At 38.0% G+C, this 25468-nt stretch overlaps 1 protein-coding gene across 2 annotated transcripts in view; it reads left to right on the top strand.

Annotated features, from left to right (window-relative positions):
- Positions 1-1201: 1201 nt before the first annotated feature.
- The window catches only part of ssbp4 (single stranded DNA binding protein 4), a 258011-nt gene continuing 233744 nt past the window's right edge, over positions 1202-25468 (top strand). For both annotated transcript variants that reach the window (XM_057841125.1, XM_057841126.1), the window contains exon 1: positions 1202-1357. In XM_057841125.1, coding sequence (XP_057697108.1) covers positions 1302-1357 — 56 coding nt within the window. In that variant the 5' untranslated portion in view covers positions 1202-1301. The remainder of the gene's footprint in view (positions 1358-25468) is intronic.

Below are 25468 nucleotides of genomic sequence, written 5' to 3'. Positions count from 1 at the left end.
TCATTTAGTGAAAGCACAACAAAAATAATATTCCTATCTCTCAAAAAAAAAAGCTAATGGTCACAAAGAGAAAAGCGCTCAATGCAAAGAGAACTGTCACTCCCAATAAAAAATAGCTTTGCAAAATAATACTCAGACTTTAGTCAAACTCTATTCGAACATTTTGTTTAGCTCAACAAATACAGCAATGGCAATATTTAGTCACAATATACAAACTATCAAAATTACTATAACTTGTACTCACATTTATCTTATAAGAATTACAAGTCTTTCTATCCGTGGATCCCTTTGACAGAAACAATGTTTTTAATGTTAATGCCATCTTGTGGGTTTATTGTGATAATAAACAAATACAGTACTTATGTAAAGTATGCAGAATGTATACATCCTCCTTGTCTTATCTTTCCATTCCAACAATAATTTACAGAAAAATGTGGCATATTTTAGAGATGGTTTGAACTGTGATTAATTACGATTAATTAATTTTTAAGCTGTGATTAACTCGATTAAAAATTTTAATCGTTTTACAGCTCTACTTAGAACACATCAGTCCTATATGAATGGAATACCATACGCGGTCCAGTTTTCTTTGGGTGGGCAGAGCGTGTCAGTGGGTGGGCACTACCCACACCTGCTCCCCTGGTAACGCCCCTGGCGTGAAATATGAAATAAACATGCTTTTTGGTGTCATACGCAGTTTAAGAGGTGGATTAAATTGGGTTTATTCCCCACTGAAGGCCCAAGTACCAGTCTACCATTGTGTTTTTTTAGTCATCAAATACCAGTTTTGATTGACAGTATTTAACAATACATTTCCAAATGTGATTTACAGGTATAAGCTACAAAGTAAACTGCGTAAAACTATTTAAAAAAAACAATTACATATCTCCTCCTGTACCTGGGGGTGAATAAACAGAAAAGTGGTGCATTTCCCTTTAAGAAGCCCCCACCGCGCACTCAGTGGAGGGAGGAAGCGCAGGTCTGCGGAACAGCGGCTGAGGAGAGGAGGGAGGGGATGCGGGGGGGAATCCAGCCGAGGACGGTTTCAAGTTCCCCCGATAGAAACTGTGCCTGATTTGTGGCCAATGTTGGAGATGTAAAAAAAAAAAAAAAAAAAAAAAAAGTGAGCGAGAAAGAGAGGGAGGAGGGAGCGAGGGAGAAAGGGAAGGGAGGAGGGAGGAAGGGAGGGAGGAAGGGGGGAGGAAAAACACTGAAGGGGTAGCTATGGAGATGGAGCGTTTTCCTGGCTGCTTTCTTTGACAGGTGTTGAGTGGGGCAAAAGTCTTAAAACAGAATCCAGCATGTACGCCAAAGGTAAAGGAGCCGTGGTCCCTTCCGACAGCCAAGCACGAGAAAAGTAAGTCCCAGCCTTCTTTTTCATTGAAATCTCTCTTTTTAAAGGCTGCTTTTACCTGCACGCCGCGCCGATGTGAACTTTCTCCAACTAGCTTCCGTCACTGTGAATTGTCATTGTTTTAACGCACGCCTCGCAGCGCTTTAAAGGTGCGCGCGGTAAACTTTGGACTTTTTCTACGGACTTCCTCCTCGGGTTGGTCTTTTAAAGAGTAAAGTTGGCTCGCGGCGCTTGCTGGGATGTGCTTCTCTCGCCGGAGTACCGAGCCTGGCTTGCGGGGGCTCACGTGCGGGTTGCACGGAGGACTTAAAAGTTTTTGTCCCGCTAAACTTTTTACAGCAATTTTTCCGCTGAATGGTTTGTTTTTGCAAAGCATCGGAGCAGACTTTTTAGTTGAGAAAATTGGACCTCGCGTGGTTTTGGTGGTTTACCGTGCGCTGAAATCACGGAGATGTGCTTTAAAAATTGCATTTGCATGTGCTTTGTAAAGTGCTCATTGCTTTAGGCTGAGTCAAAAGTTGAGAAAAATGCACTTGCACCTGTTTTTACTCGCTATGTCTGACTTTTTTTTTTTTTTTTTTTTTATAAACACAGACAAGATCTGTGGGATTCATTCATTTAAACTAGGGGGCGCAACCTATGGAACGCGGGCCACCTTAAGGCGTATGACCCCATTTAAATGTGCAAATGAGACTAAATGCTGCCAACAACAGCTTAGTTAAACTACAAAAATGTTGAAATATTGCATGTCCCGATGATCTGGAATTTTGAGCAATATTTGGTGACTTTAATTATTAACAAATAACCTTTTCAACATGCCAGTTTTCAGAGGCGTGCGAAATTTCCGATTCTTAGATTATTCGCGATTCGGCCGTGGAAGATTCGAGAACGATTCACAAACATCCAAATTCCGATTATTGAATTATACCAGGTAAAACGGAAATAAAACACAGTCAGCGCGGTCTTTGGGACGCAATGAGGAACGGACCGAGAGTAAATATCATGTTCAACTCATGCCGCTAGATAAAAAAAAACAATCATACCTGACTGCGGCCGACAGCCGCTACAAACAACGCCCAGTTGCTAGTTGCTACAAACATACGGCTACAGTAGCTATCATATATATGTAGAACTAGATGCAAAATGACAGACGAAGGCGGCGTTAGAACAAATATTATTGAACCGAGACGCGAAATGACAGACTTTCCAGCATTAGTAAACAGCCGCCATCTTAAAGCAGTACTAAAGCAGTGACTTCTCGAGAAGGCTCTGTTGTAGCGAACCTAATTAACTCTTTATCTAAAATACTCCTAAATCGGCAGAATCTTGTCTTGAATCTATGTTTAAATGATGAAATAGTTTTAAAACTTTGACAAAAGTAGACAGAAGGGAAATAATGGAATAACGGGAGCAATTTTAACAACTGTAAATGTTGATTCACAACATTAAATTAATTGAATGTAGTAGTTTAAAGCTGCTGATACAGAATGGGGACTGGAGTATTTTATTTACTGTTATTTTTGTATATTTGTTTACTGTTATATGCTAACTTGATACTGAAATAGTAGTTTGGTTTAGCCTGAGAGGATTTTTGAACAATTTTGGAACTAATGTACAAAACAAAAAAAAAGGACGTGGGTACATCAATAATCGTTTTATAATCGAATCGGAGCCTCTGAATCGTAATTGTAATCGAATCGTTAGGTGCCCAAAGATTCCTAGCTCTACTAGTTTTATTAGCCCATCTCCAGTGTTTAGCATTGTGTGTCAGGGTTGAAATAGCCGAGTGTTATTTTTCTTTGCATATAATTATTAATAATATAAAATATAAATGAATAGAATTTTAAAAACGAAATTAACACATTAAAATGAATGAAATCCAGATATCAGATCGACATTGAATAAACCGGTGGTTCTTAACCTGGGTTCGATCGAACCCCAGGGGTTCAGTGAGTCAGTCTAAGGCAGGGGTGCCCAATCCCAGTCCTTGAGAGCCCCTATCCAGCTTGTTTTCCGTGTCTCCCTCCTTTAACACACCTGAATCAAATGATCAGCTAATCAGAAAGCTCTGCATCAGCCTGATAACGATCCTGATTAGTTGATTCAGGCGTGTTAGAGGAGGGAGACATGGAAAACAAGCTGGATAGGGACTCTCGAGGAACGTGATTGGGCACCCCTGGTCTAAGGGGTTTGGTGAAGGATAAAACACGCAGGAATCTATATTTTGGATACTGAAATCTAAGCAAAGTGGCGTTTTAGACATAGGCAGAGTTTGACTTTTGGGGGAGGGCGGCACAACATGTTGATGACCCTGAAACGCAGTGTCAGCAAAAAAATTAACTTACAAGAATATTTATAAGTTGAAAATAAGCGTTTTTTTTTTTTGTTTCCCATAATTCTTGAGGGGAATTCCAAATCAGGCTGCTTAGGCTATACTTCTCGCCAAGATCCATGTCATGCTAGCCCCCCCTGAAAATCCGCTTATGGTTTTAGACCAGGTTTTAGACTGTTTAGTCCTAAATTTACAGGCTTTATTCCAATTCTTTCAACTGCTTGTCCTCTATCTGATGGGAGAAGAAACTGGTTTGCTCAGTGGAAGGTTGACTCTCGCTTGGCATGAGACCTACCGGGTAACGTGCACTGCATTTACGTAAAACAACAAAAATTTGCCTCGCATTTTACGCCATGGAAATAGTGTGTAGGCAAGGATGTAATAGAATGAGAATGTCGTTATGAAAACAAAAATAGAAACAGTGTGAAATGAATCGAGTTTCATTTCATTTTCCAGTGTGAAAAGCAAATCAAAAGGCAACATTATTTGTTATAAATTCACACTGTTTGTTGGATTTGTGAGAAGATTCATGTTTTTTTTTTTTTTTTTTTAAACAAAATTACTGTGTACAACTTTGGCGATCATTTTGTGCAGAGCTTTTCATTAAATTTGATGTCATTTGCGATGTAAACATGACAGAAACTGCACGGTCATGGTTAAGGCAACCAAGCAGGTTTAATGTTAAACAATGTAAGATAAATAGCTCCAAATTTGAATAAAAAATTCCAAGATATGCACATTTGGCCAGTCTTAGTTTAGTGGTCTGATGCAGGCATAAAGATAAAAACTAGGGCTGTCAAACGATTAAAATTTTTAATCGAGTTAATTACAGTTTAAATATAAAATTTTTAATCGAGTTAATTACAGTTTAAAAATTAATTAATTGTAGTTAAGCGCAATTCAAACCACCTCTAAAATATGCCATATTTTTCTGTAAATTATTGTTGGAATGGAAAGATAAGACGGATATATACATTCAACATACGGTACATAAGTACTGTATTAGTTTATTATAGCAATAAATCAACAAGATGGCATTAACATTATTAAAATTCTCTTAAAGCGATCCATGGATAGAAAGACTTGTAGTTCTTAAAAGATAAATGTTAGTACAAGGTATAGAAATTTTATATTAAAACCCCTCTTAATGTTTTCGTTTTGTTAAAATTTGTAAATTTTCAATCAAAAATTAAAATAATAGCTCGGCATTGTTGATGTCAATAATTACACCTCTTACTCATGATGCTGAAAGCTATAAAATCAGTTGGACCCAAGCGCCAGCAGAGGGTGCCACACACCAAAAAAACAAGTAACAAGCAGACATTACACTCTGCTGTCATTTTAATCTGTTTGAGCAGGGCATGTGCGTTAATTGCGTCGAATATTTTAACGTGATTAATTTAAAAAATATACCGCCCGTTAACGTGATAATTTTGACAGCCCTAATAAAAACATACATTTTGGCATTTTTAAAAACATGCTGTCTAAATGACAAGAAATTTCAATGGAAATTCACTTTGGTTTTACCTTGCTGGCTTGAATATATTGAATTTGAATTTGAAAATAAAATAAGATCAAATTCCTAAGGGTTCGGTTGATGCACATTTGAAACTCATGGGGTTCACTACCTTTAGCAAAGTTAAGAACCAGTGGAATAAACATTGATTTTCCATTCAAATCATCAGTATGGGTGACGTCGAAATTTTCGACGTCAAGTGTTATTGAAACAACGTTGTTGTATGGTATGTCAGGGGAGGGTTGGGTTAACATTGTTTTATAGTTGATCAACTAATGTTGACAAATAAATTTAGGATTGACCGGGAAATGTGACTGAAAAGTCATTGAATTATGGATGAGCGGGCGTTTTGGTCGAAAACATAACATTGATTCAGCGTTGTGCCAATAATTTTAATAATCGAAATGACGTTTAGGTTTTGTAAGGATTTCAACGTGGAAACAACATTAATAGAAGGTGCAAAAGTGATGTTGATTCAACGATATAAGACCAACAGCGGAATGTTGATCCAACATCTTTTCAACGTCGGTCTGCTATCTGGGAACTTTGGCTGTGGCCCCCAATATCACTGAAAACTTTTATTTATTTATTATGTTTTTTGAAATTTCATAGTACAGGTAGTCCCTGGTTTAGGAACGAGTTCCGTTCCTGTGCTGGCGATATAACCCGGATTTCCGCGTAAGTCGGAATTAACCCTTTAAATACCTCAAAAACCCTCTAAATTAAAAAATATATATATCCAAAAACAAGTGCTACACGTCAATGGACTGTCCTCGCCAAGACATCGGAGCTAAGTCCTAGCTAGACAGTGAGCTAAGCTTCGAAATGACGATGTCAGACTTCCGTGTGGTTTGCCGACTTTATTCAGCTGCTCATGACATCAACACTTGCAGAATGAAACTAAAACAAAATGAATTAAATCGGTCTCATCTTCAAAAACAGCATTTCAAATTTGCGTTTACAAGAAGCTGTTGATACAGCAATCACAAACGATTAGCATGTATCAGTTAGCGTCCGCACATTATAAAAAACAATCACATAAATTCGACCACAATTGAAAACGCACAATAAACAGTACAAAAGGGGTTATATACAGCTTTCGCCTCTGGAGGCTGTCACCTCTATCACTCGGCTGCTCTGTGTGTGCAGGGTGGACGAGCATGTCTGCAAATGTACTTGCTTCCTGTTCTATGCTTCCGCGCCAAAATAAAAGCATGCATTACAAAACAAAACAAAAAAAACGACGAGACTTAGACGTCGTAAAGTCGAAATCGTGTAAGTCGGATCTGTCGTAACCCGGGGACTACTTGTATTTACTTCATTGCCTGTCATTGACAATAATGGACATCTAATCAAAAATAAACTGGAGGGAGTGGGTGTGAATAGTCAAAATAGATTGGATGTCTACTGCCGTCAATGGCAGCCAATGAGTAAAATGAATGCCCTATAATGGGTTAATATGGCCCATAGTAGGATGTTACTCAACCTCTGTACATGGAGACACGAATTATTTCACCCGATAACGCTAAGAACTTGTGGTCACGAGGCACAAGACAGCATGCTCAGTTTCTGATGTGATTACTGTTTTTCACATGATTTATTTTAATGGCTTAGAAGTATTTTTAATGTAATCTTTACTGTAACCATGACTTCGCTGTTAGTGTTGTTTATTTATATGGTGGAAAACAGTCAGGTGACTTGAAGTTCTGCTCTGAGACCCCCCAATTTGGCTAAATTTCAAAACTGTCCGATATGCATGTGTGATAGATCATTGGAAAGCTTAAAATCCCAATTTTCTGGGGGAAGAAATATTTTGAACAGGCTGGCATTTAAAAAAAAAAAAAAATTAAACAGCAAGCGAGAGCATTCGAGAGCAGAATTAAAGACGCCATGATTTTAACCAGATATTATCGCTGCTTACCTTGTTTCAAACCTAAAACTCCATGTTGCATGTGTCATCAAGTGTCAAGACACAGATGCGAATGGCCACAGCCGAATTTTTGGGAAATCGCAGACAACAAGGAGTGGTCGAGATTTTCTTTTACATGTATTTATCCTTTTAAACGTTTTTTGTTTGTTTCTTTGGATCGATTATTTATCATCTAACATATCGGAGAAAATGCGACAGTAACAACAACAACAACAAAAAAACAATTAAGTGATAGTTATGAGGTAGATATCCGTGACTTTTTTACAGACGCCATTTTTTTCATTGTGACGTAATTCGTTTAAAAGTTTAAAATATGCAAGTGAATATTTTTTTTAGTCGTTTTTTAAATTTTTTTTTTTTTCTTTAAACAAGATGTTAGACATCAATTAATGATTCTAAGCTAAAAATGAGACATTTTGAATAATAAATATAATTAATTACCTTTGTTTTATGGCTAGGTTGAAACAAAAGCGGTTGTGCGACCTCTGTAAATGGGAGTTTCCAGGGTAAAACGTACAAATTAAAAATAGTTCGGGGACTTCATGCGCCATGAATCTGCTATGGCAGCATAAAGACATATTGTTCTGTCAGACACAACAGTTCTTTTGGCTTAAAATACAGCAGTTTATTTTATAGAGGTGTGCGAGAGCAAAAAGTGCTTTTTCAGCCTTGTCTGTGTTTTCTGCCATATATATTTGAAGAATGTAGAACTCCATTGTGTACCGAGGATACCCTCTGTTTTAGCACGTGGCGAATCCCAAGTAATTACATGTTTCACCCTAACTAAGTGCTTGGTTCTTCTGTGAGACCTAATACACTGTACATCCCGTAATACTACTTCTTTATCACACATTGGAGTCATGGTTGCCCTCTGATGGACAATTTGTTAAAGCGAAACCATATCAGGGTTCTCGCTTTTCATCATATCATGTATGTAATAGAGACTACAATGGATTATTAAAATGTTTTAACTAGCATACTGATGGACATGGGATTTGCCAAGGGTCTTCAGTTTGCTATGGCGACGAGGGTTTGGTCTTCACTTTCTGATTATTACTAATGTACAACAACTCATCAGTAAAGTCATAAACGTGATCTCTTCCAAGCTAATTGTTTCAGTCATTAACTCATTGACCGCCACTGACGGCAATGGACGTCTAATCCATTTGTGCCATAGATTTGGCGGCTATTGTTGTCAGTGCAATTATTGAGTTAATAGGCCGCTAATCTCCAAATATTCCCCTTCCATGTGATGCGTTGCCTAGTCGGGATTTACGTTGCGTCATCCTGCTATGAGTTGATGTTTGGCGTTTTGTACATACACTTCCCTGGTGGCCCATGAACAGCAGGCAAGAGGTGACCCTTGAACCCGCGTATGAAGCCTTAATAATATTACACGTGACGTGAGCAGACGCTAAGGGCGCGATTACACCTGTTTTGCTGCTTTAATACCTCCCCTGTCCTGAAATACACAGATGATTGTTGGATGCTCAACAATCATATTGCTTTTCTGATGATGAATGATTTTATCGTATGTTGCGGTCAAATCTCTGCCGTGTTTGAAACATATGTGTAAGAGAAGGATTAATAATTCAAGACATGTGGAATTCAAGGGTGTCGAGAGGCGGTGACATAAATGTTACCGTAATGGGTAATTAAAGCCGCGGATTTGTATAAAGCATGTAATAAGATGTGTTGCTTTGCTTTGAAGTGTCACAATAAAAGTTATCGTGCAGGTGCTTTAATGTGAAGTATTTACTAATTATGTACAGTACGTACAGTGTTTTAACATTTTAATCTTTTTAGACTCAATCGCTTTGTTCTTGGTGAGGACTAAAAACTAAAATGAATACTTCTTTGTTATTCGTTAAAAGATCAGAATGAAATTTGGTAGTTATATTCTCAAAATGCATACGCATCAATCCATAGGGCTTGGCTTTCACCTTTTTTTGTCTTAGGGCTTATTAATCAATCACAGACTTATTATTGCCTGTAGCTTCCGAGATTTCCGAGATGATACGTTGAGTGAGCCTGGCAGTCAGTTTATTTGAAACTTAAAAATAAGCTTTGATTAACTCTTTTGCTGTCATTGACAGTAATAGATGTCTCCAATTCATTTTGACTGGGAGAGGCTGGCAGCGTATTATTCTGTAGTTTATGTGCATGACCCCCCCCCCCCCCCACCCACCCACAAATACCGCACTTTTTCATTGACAGCCAAAGAGTTAATGATAACCACTTTCTTCACTTTTTGGGTTCTGTCAAACAAATTTCTCGATTGGTTATCTTTCCAGTGGCCATCCCAATGACAGAATCCATAGTTTTTTTGTCGTCCTAGATTAGGCGAGAAAAATTACCGTACTCCTTACACACCCCACACCAACGTTAAAATCACTCATGTACAGTGGTATGAAAAAGTACCTGAACATTTTGGAGTTTCTCACATTTCTGCATAAAATAACCATCAAATGTGATCTGATCTTTATCAAAATCACACAGATGTAAAAACAGTGTTTGCTTTAACTAAAAAAAAACTTATATAGGTTTTCATATTTTGATAGAATTTAATAGAGGATAGCATGCAAACAATGACAGAAGGTGAAAAAATAAGTGAACCCTCTGCCTAAGGAAGAGTAATTGAAACCAATTTCTCTAAAAGTCTGGATGTTTATCAAACGACAGTCAGAGAAGTTGTCTACAAATGGAGAGAGTTTAGCACTGTTGCTTCTCTCCCAAGGAGTGGCCGTCCACCAAAGGTGACGCCAAGAGTTTAGCGCAGAATACTCCATAGAGTGTCTGCGAAACCCTACAGAAATCACTGGCACACTGCAATATCTCTGTGCACACTTTAACTATATGTAAAACCATGGGCAAGAATGGGAGGACTCCATTGAGGACGCCACTTCTAAAAAAAAACATTGTTGCTCGTTTAATGTTCGCAAAAAGACACTTAGACACTCCATAGAAATTTTGGCAAAATATTTTGTGGACTGATGAAACCAAAGATGAATTGTTTGGGAGTAGCACATAACGTCATGGAAGAAAAATGGAGCAGCTCACTAACATCAACACCTCATCCCCACCTTGAAGCATGGTGGAGGGAGCACCTTTTGTCACTGTTTGCATACTTTCCACCAGAGGTTGCGCTAGACATTTTCGTTGTCTGTCATTTTGACTGACAGGGTCATAAAAGTCCAGTCATAATCTATTTTTACCCGTCACTTAAATTTTTAAAATGATAATGATGACATATTCAATAGTATTTAGTTTTCATTCATTTTTAATTAATATTGTAACGCTTGCTTGGCGGCGAAAAATTAGACACCCAAGTCGTGGTATTTTTCTCCCTCTTTTTACTCTGCTTACCGCCAACAACACCAACAAAACAACAACTCCGCCCCCAAAGAAAAAGAGGCAACTATATAGACCCCAATCACCAACGTCACACAATGATCTTAATTGTGGTTGTCAGCCCAAAATCTTCTAAATATATATTAAATGCATCTTACCAGATATAAAATGACTACTACATAGTCTGTGGTGATTGTTTGGTGCCCAGATTTCTTGCCGAATTACAGCAGTCCATCTCGCTCTCCTCTTCGGGTCTCTCAGAATACAGTAGAACTTCAAGTCTCTCCGTCTATCTTCTCTGTTACTGCAACCAACCGCCACACACGCCTTCACCATTTTGATTATTAATGTTAACGAGCAGAAAAACACGCCGTAATAGGAGGCATGTACGTAGCGGTAATGTGTAAACACGACGAGCTGACACACAATATGGCGGCTCCAGTAAGGGGGGTGGAGTTGTGACGTCATGTGATTGGGGTCTATACACAGGCGGCAAACTAGTCCACCAATTGGATGACGCGCTGGCACACCGGGTGCACCAATAAGAACCTCGCGTTGATGTGTCAATCACGGTGCCGCCGCCAGACCCCGGTGACGCTACAATATTCCAAAAGGTTCAGATACTTTTTCATACCACTGTAAATCTTTTAGGTTAGGCTCTTACTGGTCTTAATGCACAATTCCACAATTCGCGTGTCGGACTGCGAATTAGTGCACATGTGTAATTACACATGTGCACTAATTCGCAGTCCGACACGTGCTGAGCAAGCTGACAAATAACCAGTGTTGTTAATAACGGCGTTAGAATATAACGGCGTTATTAACGGCGTTGTTTTCTTCAGTAGTGAGTAATCTAATTAATTACTTTTCTTATCTTGGCAACGCCGTTACTGTTACTGAGGCGGGAAAGGCGTGCGTTACTATGTTGGTTGACTGACGCGAGAAAAGTCTGAGAAAGACGGACTCACGGAGACGAGAGAGCAGAGCAGGAGCGAGGAGAAGGCAAGGGAGAGTGACGCCGTTGCAAACTCGACGCTACTATGCTAGGTGGCTCCAATAATACCTGACTGTAGCTGATAGCCTACAAACTACGCCCACATGATTCTTCGGTAGATATCACATACATACAGAACTAGATGCAAATGACGGACACGGCTGCTTTAGCAACATGTATAATAAAGAACTAGATGCGTTAGCAAATGGCCGCCATCTTAAAGCAGTAGACTTCATTACATTAATAATCCCCGTTTCGTCTTATATTCAAAGTTTATATGGACTGGACTGGTTTATATGGACTGATAAAATGCATACATGCACGCACATAAGCCATATGTGCGTCAGTTTGCCCTGACACGGCCATGTAAACTATAATGAAATATTGCTTATTTGTCGCACAGAAAGAAAATCGAGCCTTATCAGTCTTATCTTTTTCTGCACTTTATTTTTTATGACTGTGACTGTAAAAAAAAAAAAAAAAATCTAATTTTGATACAATCCTGATACTGTTCTTAAGGGGTCAAGCCAGGCAAAGCAAGCTGTGGAAAAAGTTTTTTATTTTATATTACTGTATCCTTTTCAAGTTTGTGAACATTATCACTACTTATAACACAGGGAAAGGTGTGGGTAATGAACCCTTTCAACAACTGCATCCCTGCGTGTGTGACCCACACGTCTAGAGGGGCCTCTTTTAGAGCTGCTACAATTGAATATTTTTAGAATCAATTATTCGACAGATTATCTAGGGATGAATTCCTTTCCCATTTGGACCAATGGAGTTCCGGCTCCCAGTACATGGTTTTGACCCTATCGTCACACAAGATCTCAGCAAATCTCACATGACCTCAGCATATGTCAGAGGTTTATACAATGTGAAAACCAATGAAAATGACACCTCTTAAATCGCAAAAACTTCACTCTGCAGCACACCTCGTGAGACTTCAGTCAGGGAATATTAAAATGAAAAGCCAACAAAGAAAAGTCCCTAAGTGTGTCCCAACAAAGCCTCTTGCCCTTTTCCCCTCACCTGTCTTGTCACCCTAACCTGCCCCGTAGGGCTGACACATGTTCCGTTGTAAGAGCGCGTGGCTGAATTAGCTCGCATTTACATATTCATACGGCGCTTTACATATTCACATATTGTAAAAGGGCCGCCAGAGGGTGGACGATCGTACAAGAATGATGTCGTCTGTTCCCGCTGGTACAAATGAAGGGAAACCTTGCACTCCTGGTCCAGCTGCCCAACTTTGATTTGATGCCTGCATGGAATAGAGTGCATTTGAAGTGTTTGAGAAAGTTTACACCTTAACTCTTTATAGGACACTCATTGAACTCATTGGGTGCCGTTGACTGCTAGATGTCAAATCCATTTTGACTAGGAGAGATGGCAGTGATCATTTTTTAGTTTGTTAGTTTAATCAACTTTAGAAACTTATTGGGTGCCAATAAGTGTACTTCGGGTTGTATTCATTTTATTTATTTATCAAAAACATGTTATTGATTTACACATTTTATTTATTCATAATGAAAAAATGTAAAAAGAAAATATATAAAAAAAATACAATAATGATTAATGATTTAAAAAATAATACAGTTATAATTCAGATCTGGCATCCACATATGTGGACATGACATTTTGGGTCATGTAGGCCACTCTTTTATACCCAGAGGTGGGTAGCAACGCGTTACATGTACTCCCCTTACATTTACTTGAGTAACTTTTTTAGGAAAATGTACTTCTAAGTAGGGGTGCACGATATCCATTTTTGAAACCAATACCGATATCGATAACTTCTTTCTCCTCAATCTCCTTCTGCGACATCGATAACCGATAATAAATATATAGTTTTTTAAATGTATAACCTGAGTTTTTGAACACCTGGAGGTTAAAAACAAAAACAAAAAAAAAACTAGTGGTGGATTCAACATAGATTTGCCTTTGATCTCGCCAGATTTTTCATAATGACATGAACAAAACAGTGCGTTTCACTTCTGCACTGCCCGACAGCCAGCTAAGAATGAATGCGCTTCCATAAACCACAAGGCTTGGTCTTTTCTTGCTTTTATGGGAAGACACTCGTCTTAATGTTGTGAAAGAACAACAGAAAAATACACATATTCAATACTCAATATACAACAAACTACACAATACACTTGTATACACAACTATTATATGTATAGCATTGCACACTAGCTTGAGCTACTAAAGCATTGACTGGCTTCTACAACACAACTTAATGAAGTTCTGTACATATGGCCCTTCACAACAGAAGTAAACATATACTGCACATCCATATGTTATAGTAAACAATAGTTACAGACATATATTTCCGAGGCGGAAACGTAACAGAAAGTGTTCACGATTGTCAATGCTACCGCTATACACCGCACTGTGTGTGTAAGTGAATGAACCAAACTACTGTAACAAAAAATAGATGCAGCGAATTATTCTGACCATCAGGTGGCAGCAATGCCCCGCAAATGGTCAACTGATTTCCCATACTAGTGTGTAAACTGTAAAGCCAGCACAGTACATATTATCGGTCCTATTAACTCATTTGCTCCCGGAAACGTATAAATACGTTCTATTTTTAAATGCTTCACTGTCCCAAAAACGTATTTATACGTCTTTTGCATTTTTTTTTTTAATAAGAAGCATATATACCTTCGACTGTATCTGAGAAACAAAGAACAACACTCCAAGCCCATTTTAAAGCAATAAAACTGGCCACTGGAGGGCAGTAGCGCATTTTGCAAGACCAGGCAACCTGATTCAACAGCAGTGAACGGCCAGGCAGCAAGGTCGGAGCGCTGGCGGCACGATGCCAGGTGGCGCGCCGACTGAACAAAACAACGAGAGGACGCCTGGAAGGCCAGGCGTTGGACAACTACGCAAAACGAGTAAGACCCTCAGTAAAGCGGCTCGCCAAGCAGACCCCGCAGAAACGCAAAAATAATCCATCTTTGTGAGACAGACAACGATGAGGGAAAAGTTTACACAGCTGACGTGGCGACAACGGCGTCATCTCGGCGACAAACCGTCATCTCTCAGTAGTCATGTCTGAATAAATTGCTACTTTGCTATCAAAAGCTCCATTTGGCTGGTTGTTCATGTTATTTTGTAAAAGGAAAACATTATTCAGATATTTGGGATGTCACTGAACCAAAAAATAGCCGTGTTAAAGTCAAACTTATGTTTGAAAAGTATGCTTTTACAAAAAGCTCATTTTCTCCGTTTTTTCATCAGGAATTGGAAAATTGCACAATTATAGTACAGTATGCTAATAACAGTTCATACAGATAACTTTGTGCTGAGAAAAAAAATACCATTGTTCAAAACCAAAATCAAACACTGTAAACAGTTACTCACAATGTTACTCATTACTTGAGTATTCTTTTCACTAAGTACTTTTTTTCTTTTTTACTTGTACTTAAGTGAATTTTTTGGACGACTACTTTTACTTTTACTTGAGTAATATTATTTTTGAAGTATTGCTACTCGTACTTGAGTAAAATTTTGGGCTACTCTACTCACCTCTGTGTATACCAAATGTTATATTGTAGTCTGTATGAACGTTTGTGGACGTCAGATCTTTCTTTCTGTATTTATTTTTTTTTAATTATGAAAAACAGTCACTTGCCCTATAAAGGGTCAATTTACCCCTTCCAAATGCCATAATTACTACCATTTTTAAAAAGTATATAAAATACTCTGTTAATAGTCCCCAAATCAACCTTTAAAAGCAAGCTTTTTTGTGGCAATAAGAAGGCTTATACTTGTGAAATTTCACTACATTCAGTGCTATGTAAACACACTTTAGAAACACATTGTAAATGCGATATAGCAGGACTGCGATCCTCGAATTGGGATTAGAGGGGATTACTGTAATCATTTTGCACCGATTGATGCATTGGCGCAATCACTCAGTCCTTTTGCTTCATTGTAAGGCGTTTGAGGTTCGTTTTTATCTAAGTTGAAGTCAAAAACATGGTTCATTTTCTTGGCTTCCATTGACGGCGATAAACGTCAAATCCATTTCGGAGTTACACTAATTTGATCTCTATCGCCGTCAATGGCAACCAATGTTTTTTTTTTTTCTTTTTTTTTAAAGGACACTGCTTTTCTGAGTATATCCAATTTAATGTTAAAAAATATATATATTTCTGTATAACTCACACATACATGATTACTACAGATGACGATCGATCGGGTCCGATCAAAGTATCGGAATCGACAAAAAAATATCGGCCATGCCTTTTTTTAATATATATATTTTTTAATTAAATCGTTTTCTAATTGTATTTAACGTTACAGACATAATATGTTACACTCATCCAGAGTCTTTAGTTTAGGCTTAAGGTAGGGTTATCAAATTTATCCCGATGACGGTGGTAATTAATTTTTAAAAAAATGTATCACGTTAAATATTTAACGCAATTAATGCATGCGTTGCACGACCCACTCACGCATTGTCGCGCTCAATCTGTAATGGCGCCGTTTTACCCATTTAGAGAGATAAAAGGCAGCATAAAATGAGTAGAGTGAATTATGGCAGCCTTTGGAGCCTTTTTTTAATAGGCTAAAGCCTTACAATCCCCCTCCCTACGATTAGAAATATCATGGGAAGCAATGTGGGGAAGCAAGGTAGCAATTGATCTTTTTCTTAACACGTTATGTTATTTCCCAACGCAGAGAAGATATATCAATTGGTAGCACTACGCACAGTCATGGTTCCACTTCCCATCATGCATTTGGGTTGAATGGCTGCAGTATCATTTACTGAAAGCTCAACAAATACACTAGATGGCAATATTTAGTCACAATATACAAAGTCACAAGTCTTTCTATCCGTGGATCCCTCTCACAGAAAGAATGTTAATAATGTAAATGCTTGAGGATTTATTGTCATAATAAACAAATACAGTACTTATGTACTGTATGTTGAATGTATATATTCGTCCGAGTTTTATTCATTTTTTTCTTAATGCATTGCCAAAATGTATATGATTGGGAATAATTATCGGGAATGATTGGAATTGAATCGGGAGCAAAAAAAAAAAAAAAAAAGCAATCGGATTGGGAAATATCGGGATCGGCAGATACTCAAACTAAAACGATCGGGATCGGATCGGGAGCAAAAAATACATGATCGGAACAACCCTAATGATTACATGTCCATTGACCTAAAACAACAACAGCAGATACCCAAATTCCACATAAATAATGATACATGAAAGTAAACAATAATACAGTACAGCCCATCCATCTGTTTTCTATGTAGCTAATCCTGTTCAGGATCACGAGGAGCTGGAGACTATCCCATTTTACAACGGGCCAAGGGCAGAATTCACACTGGATTATTATTAAATATTTTGCTGTAGTTTTGAGTTACAGTAGTTGCCTTTAAATGTGGTTACTTGTGTTGTTTGGCACAAATGTGAGTGCGTTTACGTCAAGATAACCAATTGCATTCAGGTTTTGTCCATGACTCATAATCCAAATGCACCATTCAAGAAAAAAAAAAATCTGTATTGTTTAATTTGAAGCATGCGGTGTAAACTCAAGCCACAAATCTGACCATTTATAATGTTGTTGTGAAACAGTCCTTTAATAAGACTACAGTTGCAACATCTCCTGCCTTTAATTAAATTAAAGTGAACACAGGCCATTCAGGGACTCCTGTATTAATATATCCTTATTGTTCAGTAATTGTAACTCTTTGAAACGTGTGCTGATGAATCTCGGGTCTTAATTAACGTTTCCTCGCTCGCTGATATTCAAGATAGCGATCAAACGTCTTCATTCTGTTTGTTTACAGACATGTCCTCATGTGATTTGGAGATTTGTTTGGGCTAAAAGATCTTCAAGTGTAAAGTTAATCAGCTTGTTTCTTTACATCCCCCGCTCCTCCTCCTCTGGCTCCTCCCACGTATTTACATGGCGTTTAATGGTGGGGGATCTTCAGGTTTTCAATGCGCCGTTTTGACTCCGCGCAGATGGCGTTGCCATCTGCATTTTAGCCTTTTGAAGACGGCATAAAGAGCTGCGCGGAACAAGAGAAAACATTGCTGAAAAAGGGGAAAGGAACCCTTGATTTAGCCCCGGCACCCTTCGGGTGGCTGCGCTCGCGTCGGGGAGATGACAACAGTCAATTAATGCCGCCTCTCGTCAGCCGCTGTGTCAGATTGTATCGCTTGAAGTAAAGCGCACCCATGTAAATATTGGATCTGTGGGTCCACAGTTATGCATCAGTTTGACATCAGCGGATGAAGGCATGCCAATGTGTTTTATTAGAGAAATGCAGAGGAGGTACAACACTGCATTTAATGGGGTAACTTGAAAAGCTTGATTTTGGTAGTTGTATGGTGCTGCAACGATTAATCGATTAACTCGAGTAATTCGATTAGAAAAAAAGATTTGAGTCAAATTTTGCTGCTTTGAGTATTCGTTTAATTAAAGCGGTGTTTTAATGGTTTGTTAATGAAAGTGTTTGCATTTAGTTTTATTGATTTGGGTGGAAACGCTGCCCTCTAGTGGCAAGAGTGAAAATGACATAACTCATTTCACATGGCTGAATCCAGCTGCTCCCTGTTAAGACCAACATAAGCTTGAGCTAATGTTTTTTAATGTGTTCGTCATTTTGTTTATAGGTATATTTAGCCGTTTTTTGCGGGAATATGTGTTTGAACCATTCGTTAAGAGCATTGTAAAAAAACAAAAACAAAAAACAAAACAAAAAAAAAACATTATTTTATAGCATTTAAACTAGCAGACTTTTGCTATGTAAATTAACCAATTCTTTTGTTGTACTTAGATGCTCATTTATTATTATTTTTTTTTTATATGGTTTGAGGCTCAGCTCAGTTATTTAATTTTATATGTTCCTTATCCGATTACTCAATTATTCAAACTAACTAGTTCATAGACTAATCCACTACTAAAATAATCCATAGTTGCTACCCTTGAATTCATTGTTGATACTTGTTTTATTTTTGAAAGCTGATTGAGTCAGGTACAGAGCATGCAGTAGTTTGCATTCAAGAGGAACAACATTGGGTCAGCTATAGGAATGTAAACTACAACCCTTCAGTGGCAGCATTAGTAGGCTAACTATGACTCTGGCATTAAAACAAGAGTTCAGAGTAAGCCTACTTCAAGAAGGATTCTTTCATTTAAAAAAAAATTCCAATAGAATAGAGCAGCAGAGGTGTGTAGAGTAACCAAAAATTTTCAAGTAAGAGTAGCATTCCTTCAAAATGATATTACTCAAGTAAAAGTAAAAGTAGTCATCCAAAAAATGTACTCAAGTACAAGTAATAAAATATCCAGTGAAAAGAATACTCAAGTAATGAGTAACATTGTGAATAACTGGTCTTTTTTATTTATTTATTATTATTTTTTTTTTTAATAAACAATTGTATTTTTTTTCCTCTCAGCATTAACTTATCTATATGAACTGTTGTTGTAAATATACTATACAATAACCCAGTAGATAACCACATTAAGCCAAAGAACTACACACACACACACACACACACACACACACACACACACACACACACACACACACACACACACACACACACAAAATCTTTTAATTCCGACGAGAGAAAAAAAAACACAGAAATGAAGCATTATTCGTCCAAAGAGCATGAGTGCCCTCTGGTGGAGAAAATAGTTCCTAGTTTGAATAAAGAATACTGTAGTTCCTTCATAGTTGCTATTATGAAATTAAAAGGATCATATCTCCGGTTTTCCGTGGACACTCGTTGCCAAATAAAAACTGGGGGAGAGGTTTAAATCCGTGCTTTCGAGCCATGTTGAGGGCAGCGCTCTATATCAAATACTTCATTTTTTACGGTGCTTTAAAGACGCCACGTGATTGAACAGGCTAGCGTCATACGGCTAACGGCAAGCTTGCGTCTGATTGGTGTAATGGAGTTACATAATAATTGTTGCGCCGTCTCATTGGTGAAATTAGTACCGCTTCTCTTGGCACCCCCCCCCCCCCCACCCCACCCCCCAAAAAAAAAAAAAAAATCTAATATGTAGATTAAAGAGAGAAAAATGAAGTATGGAGTACGTGTAACGGATTACTGTCCACCTCTGGAAAAAGTCAAGACGTGTTTGGCAAACTTCAACAGACAAGTTTTCAAAAGCAAGGTCAAGTTCTTGTCACTCTCAATTAATGTTCACTTTGTAATAAATATAAAATGAAGAGAATTGCATTGTGCAGTTAAAACTTAACTTTCCTCATCTAAAAGTCCGGTAGCTTCATGCTAGTTTGCAATGCTAAATGACGTAAATGTGCATATGACTGCAATGTTGTAACCTTTACAGCAACAGATATTTGGCACAGACCTATTCACAATATTTATAGGCGTGTAATGTTTATTCTTTTGTGAAGAATAGAATATTATAATATACTGTATATATTACTACAGCTTTCTGAGCAACTTGTGACTACTGTCTTTGTTCAGATGGCACTATTGTACTCACATTTTTCTGTTAATACATGGCTTTTTTCCCCCTTGTAACGTTGTAATATTACTAGTTTATTCTTGTAAGATGACAAACCTCTTTTTTCTAAGGATTTTATTTTGCAGCATGACTACTTTTCTCCTCACATTACAACTTTATTCTTCAGCCATTAAAATTTTATTTCTTATAACACCACAACTTCATTACTGTTGAGTTTATTTTTGCAACCTAATGACTTTTTCACACCCATTCCCTTTTTATTACAAGTTTTGTCTCATATTAATATCACTTCTATTGTCACACATTGGCAGCAATTTTATTGTCTTTTTTCAAATTTTAACACTAAAGTTAGCGTTGTAAAATTACAACTTTTATTATTTTTTCAAAAATGTGATTATATTGTTCTTATATTCACATTTCATTTTAGAACTTTCACGAATTAATTTTTCACTTCATTGTTGCATCTTCATTCATTCATTCATCTTCCGAGGGTGCTGGAGCCTATCCCGGCAAACCATATGCAGTAGGTGGGGTACCATGCCGCCCTTGTGGCATCTTGTAATCATAAGACTTTTTCTCATAACAGTTTGACTTAATTCTTTGCACATTATAATTTTATTCATACCATTTTATGACTTTATTACTTTTTTCTTTCATCACAACTTTCTGTCTGGTAATTTTATGTTTTAATTCTTCTAACATCACGACTTCTCCCGTCATAATATTACTTTTAAACTTTGGACTTTATTACTTTATGACTTCTTTTCCCCCTCACAAGATTTTACTAATACGCCTCAGAGCATCAGCTGTTGTAGGGGGTCTCGACTATAACAGACATTTATGGCAATATAATCTCCCACCAATCATTATAACTGCTTTTCTTTTATCTATTCCGTCTCGCTAGTTTGTTGATGATAAACAGATGAACAAAATGATGGGGCATTTTTTTTGCAGGTGTTCTTTCGTTGAGCGATAGAAGCGTGTGTGTTTGTGCCTGTTTGCAGCTTTATTGACACTGATTTGTTTTGACAAAGGGAGTGCCGTAACAAAGCAGAGCAAATATAAACAGCGTGTGCGTTGGGAATAAGCTTTAGCGGGCACGCTCCACTGTATCACAGCATCCACGGTGTTCAGGCACCTTCAAGTGGTACATCCATACTGCTCTTATACGATCTTCATGAATGATTAATATTCCGGAAATAATATTTTGAGATTTTATGTGGCTCCACTTGGCGGGTATGGTTTAAATTATGCATGCGACACATCTTTAGTCTTTTTTTTTCTCCCCGAAAGATAATACTGTCTGTGAAACCGAGGTGCTTAATCCCGCTCCTTACCAGCACACCTCAGCTCACTCCATGCTCCAACTGCTGAATTATTGAAACAAAGACACGAAAGTTCATTTGCTAACTGTCTGCGCTTTCGCCGCTAAGCATGGCTGAGATGCTCTTGTCTCTGGAGGCAAGTCGATGGTTGGGAGTGCAAGGATGGGGCAGCCCAGGGGGCTAAATGTCAGGTGTGTTTCCAGGGGACCAGGTAGTGAAAGAGAAGACTTCTTGATGTGTGGGGTCGCGGAACAAAGTGCTCATTTGAACCAGGCAAGAAAACCAGGACTTGAGTTAGTGATGTCTTGTGGAGCTTACAAGTCACCCCACTGATTGGGCAGTGGAATTCAAAGCTTTGACTGAAATGTCCCACCAACAATGCGATACCATTTTCAAATATGTCTGAGCAAGTCTAAGAGGACAAAAATAAACATGTTCTGATAGCGTATAGAGGTGAGCCTGCCTTCGAGATTAGGTTGTAACGATCACCGCTTACACTTTAAATATTTATATCGGTGGTATCTTGGGACAGGCAGAGAGAAACAAGGGCAAATGTGCAAGGTGAAAATCAATTTTTGCCAAAATTTTTATAATTTGCAGACATCAAGTGTGTGCTAGGTGAAAATCAATTTTTGCCAAAATTTTTATAATTTGCAGACATCAAGTGTGTGCTAAGAAAAACTTTATTCATCAAGTTTATGGTAAATCTCGCCGACATCTTTATGACACTTAGGTACAGTATAGGGATGTCGCCGATCCGATCACGTGATCGTAAATCGGGCGGATCGAGTTTTTAATAATAATTTTTAAAAATGCATATACATTTGAGTGCTAAAAGGTTACAAAATAATCCAGAAATACAATGGCATTGCCAAAGAAACAAAATATCTACGTTATATATACTCTGTAACACTCCTGGAAAAAGCGGATGTGGAAGTATTGTGAAAGCCTAAGTCATGCTTCTGCGTTGTGGTGACGGCGTAGCAACGATGTAGACCCTACGGCATCAAAGAGCATTCGATAGTTCTGCGGCAAGGGAACGCGTTGCTCTGTAATTCACCGCCATGCCACTAGAGGGGTGTGGCATTGTGTTTGGACAGTTTGGGGGAACTATTGTCGACTTCCTCTAGTTTTCTTCTGGTTACACAACAATGCCAACGGAGATGGAACGCTTGAATGTGGATTTTCAGCTCATCAACATTGAACAACAAATGTTGATCATATTGAATGTCCGTAACTAAGCGCGGGTCCTTTAAGAGGCGATCAGACTAGGGAGCGGTGATGTAGCGGGAAGCAAGTGGAAAGTACGGGAGAAAGCAAGTGGCCGCAAGTTGCGGCAGCCTGCTATCATTTTGTTATTTGTTCATTTTATTGTTGCCACAATAATGTGGGGAAAGCCATCATCGACTCCTCTACTTTTTCCCCCCATCCGGGGCTATCACAATACAAATGTTGAGGCGCAGGCGACTGTTGCGGAGGTGGTCTGTCTGACTGCTGATGCCGCACAGAGATTGGCAGTTTACGAATTCATGCATTGGGTAGACGCCAGCAAGCTGCGGTGTCCAGCATTTAGTCCGATTTCTTTGCCATGTCCTACAACCAGCCAGTGGCAGCTATGGAACTTCCCAAACTGCGTTGGAAGCCTTGATGGTAAACACTTTATCATAAAAGCACCGAGGCACTCTCAATCAGTGATGATATATCAAGTGTGTTAACTGTCTGTAGTTGAAAATAAACATCAAAACAACTCTTTTGACGCCAAACATGTGCTTTATTCTTCATATACTTGAAGTGAAAAATGTAAATAAGTCACAGACTCACAGCAAACATACTAGTATGTACACAATTAATGATAAAATGCACCGACCAAAAATACGACTTAAGTGATAAAAAGCTAGTAGTTTTTGGCCGACTGTGTCACCACTTCATGTAGCCATTCGCCTCCGAACACACACATACTTGTCTCGGAGGTTCTTCCATTTTTTTTTTTTCTTTAATGCTATCTTTGACTTCCAGCCCCGTATTTTCAGCTATCTCCTTCCACGAATTGCTTGCCATTTGGCAATCTTTATAATGTCTTGATGAGACATTGTAGAGGTTGTCGTACTTGCAAACCTCTTTGATGATACTCTTGTTGGCTTGGTCCATTTTTGTGTGTAGCACAACAATGTTTGAAAATGGCAGTGATTTTGGGCTGAAACGGACCAATCACAGTCCATTTGCGTCACATCACCACGCGTTGACATGATGCCCAGTCAGAATTTTGTGGAGGTGCATGTCAGGCTACGGCGAAGGGTCGTAAATCGGGTCTGCCTTGACGATGTAGGTCTGCCGCAGAAGCATAACTGTGCCTTAACAGTACAGTACTATAACTTGTTTGGAACTTTTGTTAAAATTAAAAAAGAAAAAAAATCTTTTTTTTCGGTATTGGATCAGGACTTTGTATTGGCAGATTCTCAAAATCAGGTGACTCGGACGCAAAAATATGAGATCGGGACATCCCTCGTACAGTATAGCCATATGAATGACACAAGTGCATGTAATTTTTTTTACCCAACTACCATAATGGCCCGAATATAAGTGTTTTTTGCATTGAAATAAGATTGAAAAAGAGGGGGTCTTTTTATATTTGCGGTCTAGACGTTATACCCATTCACGACGCTAGATGATGCCAGATATCATTGAAGCGATGTTCTGTTATGACGGATCTCAGCTACTTTCCCCATTCACGACGCTAGATGGCGCCAGATCTCATTGAAGCGTTGTTCTGTCATGACAGATCTCAGCTACTAGTTTAATCAGTTTGCGTTTTATTGCAATGTTTTTCCTTATTCAGATTTGTTTCAAGACTACAGTTACAGTTAGACTTCCCTTTGATGGTTATTGCAGTTATTGCAATTTTGTTGTTTTATCACAATAGATTGGTTTATTTACATTTCAAAAACCAGAAGCCATTCATTTACGAATGTGATTGCACTTTAGTTTACATATTTAAATGTTCAGATATTAAGATCTGAATGAGGCAAAATAACATGCTTTTTCTCGCAAATATTTTCTTATAATCATTTGTTTCAGATGTACTGTAATTATTTTCTGTATAAAGATTAATTTGGTGTTCAAAAAGTCTTTTTTCAAACTTGAGTTTTGAAAAAGAGGGGGTCGTCTTATAATCAGGGCCGTCTTATATTCAGGCCAATACGGTAATTAAACACTGCAGTATGTCTGTAATCATGTTGGGCCACAACATAACAAATCGGGGGGAAATTAAAGGGAAAATATGCAAGTAAAATATGAAATATGTATACAGTACATATTTTTTAGCCTGTGTTTGACGTCCCATCTTCCGAAATGCTGTGCAGTGAAACACAATAGGATACCAACTGCCTTGTTGAAGGGAATCATGCACCAACTAATTAAAACTATCAATTACAATCAATTACAACAATCAATTAAAAATCTAAAAGAGGTGTCTCATGGCGTCCCCGATGGCTGCAAAAAGATTGACAGCACCCCATCTGTCTCGCAGAATCTGATTGGCTATTCATTCACGGCAAATGATCGACATTTGTCCATCACGCCGTGTGTCTCTGCAGTCTCTCATTAGCTAATTTTTTTCACACAATTAAAAATAAATAAAATAAAATGTAAAAAAAAAAAAAAAAGCAGGATATTTTCCCAAAATGCAAGCTCAACATTGAAGACAACACAAGAAACAAATGTATCATTTATAATTGTTTTTAATTTAAACAGATTGTGCCAATTTGAATCCTTGAGTTTCTTCAAATTGGTGTTTCCACTTATTAATCTTCCAATGTCAATTCTTAGTATTTTTTTAAAAATGCTTTTATAATTGTGTGTGGATTATTCTGCTATGCCCACAAAAGGTCACTGCAAGGTCAATATTATTTGAATTAGCCTAACTTTGGCATCATAGTAGGGCCGATAACTAAACACCTTGTACTGCTCACAAAAATAGTTATTGGTCATGAAATTTCACACTTGATGTGTTCCATGGACCCAAATATGTCAGTACAAGCCAGTAAAAGTCACTTTTCCATCATTTATTCCTAAATAATTGGTGTCGAAATAATTTTTATTCAGCCTACATGCAGTTAAGGTTTCCCTAAACCTATAATCACATAATCGTATAATTACCATCCAGACAACAAATTGATGGTTATA

Source organism: Corythoichthys intestinalis, chromosome 7, assembly GCF_030265065.1.
Source record: "Corythoichthys intestinalis isolate RoL2023-P3 chromosome 7, ASM3026506v1, whole genome shotgun sequence".
Classification (NCBI taxonomy): domain Eukaryota; kingdom Metazoa; phylum Chordata; class Actinopteri; order Syngnathiformes; family Syngnathidae; genus Corythoichthys; species Corythoichthys intestinalis.
This window is presented reverse-complemented; position numbering and strand designations above follow the sequence as displayed.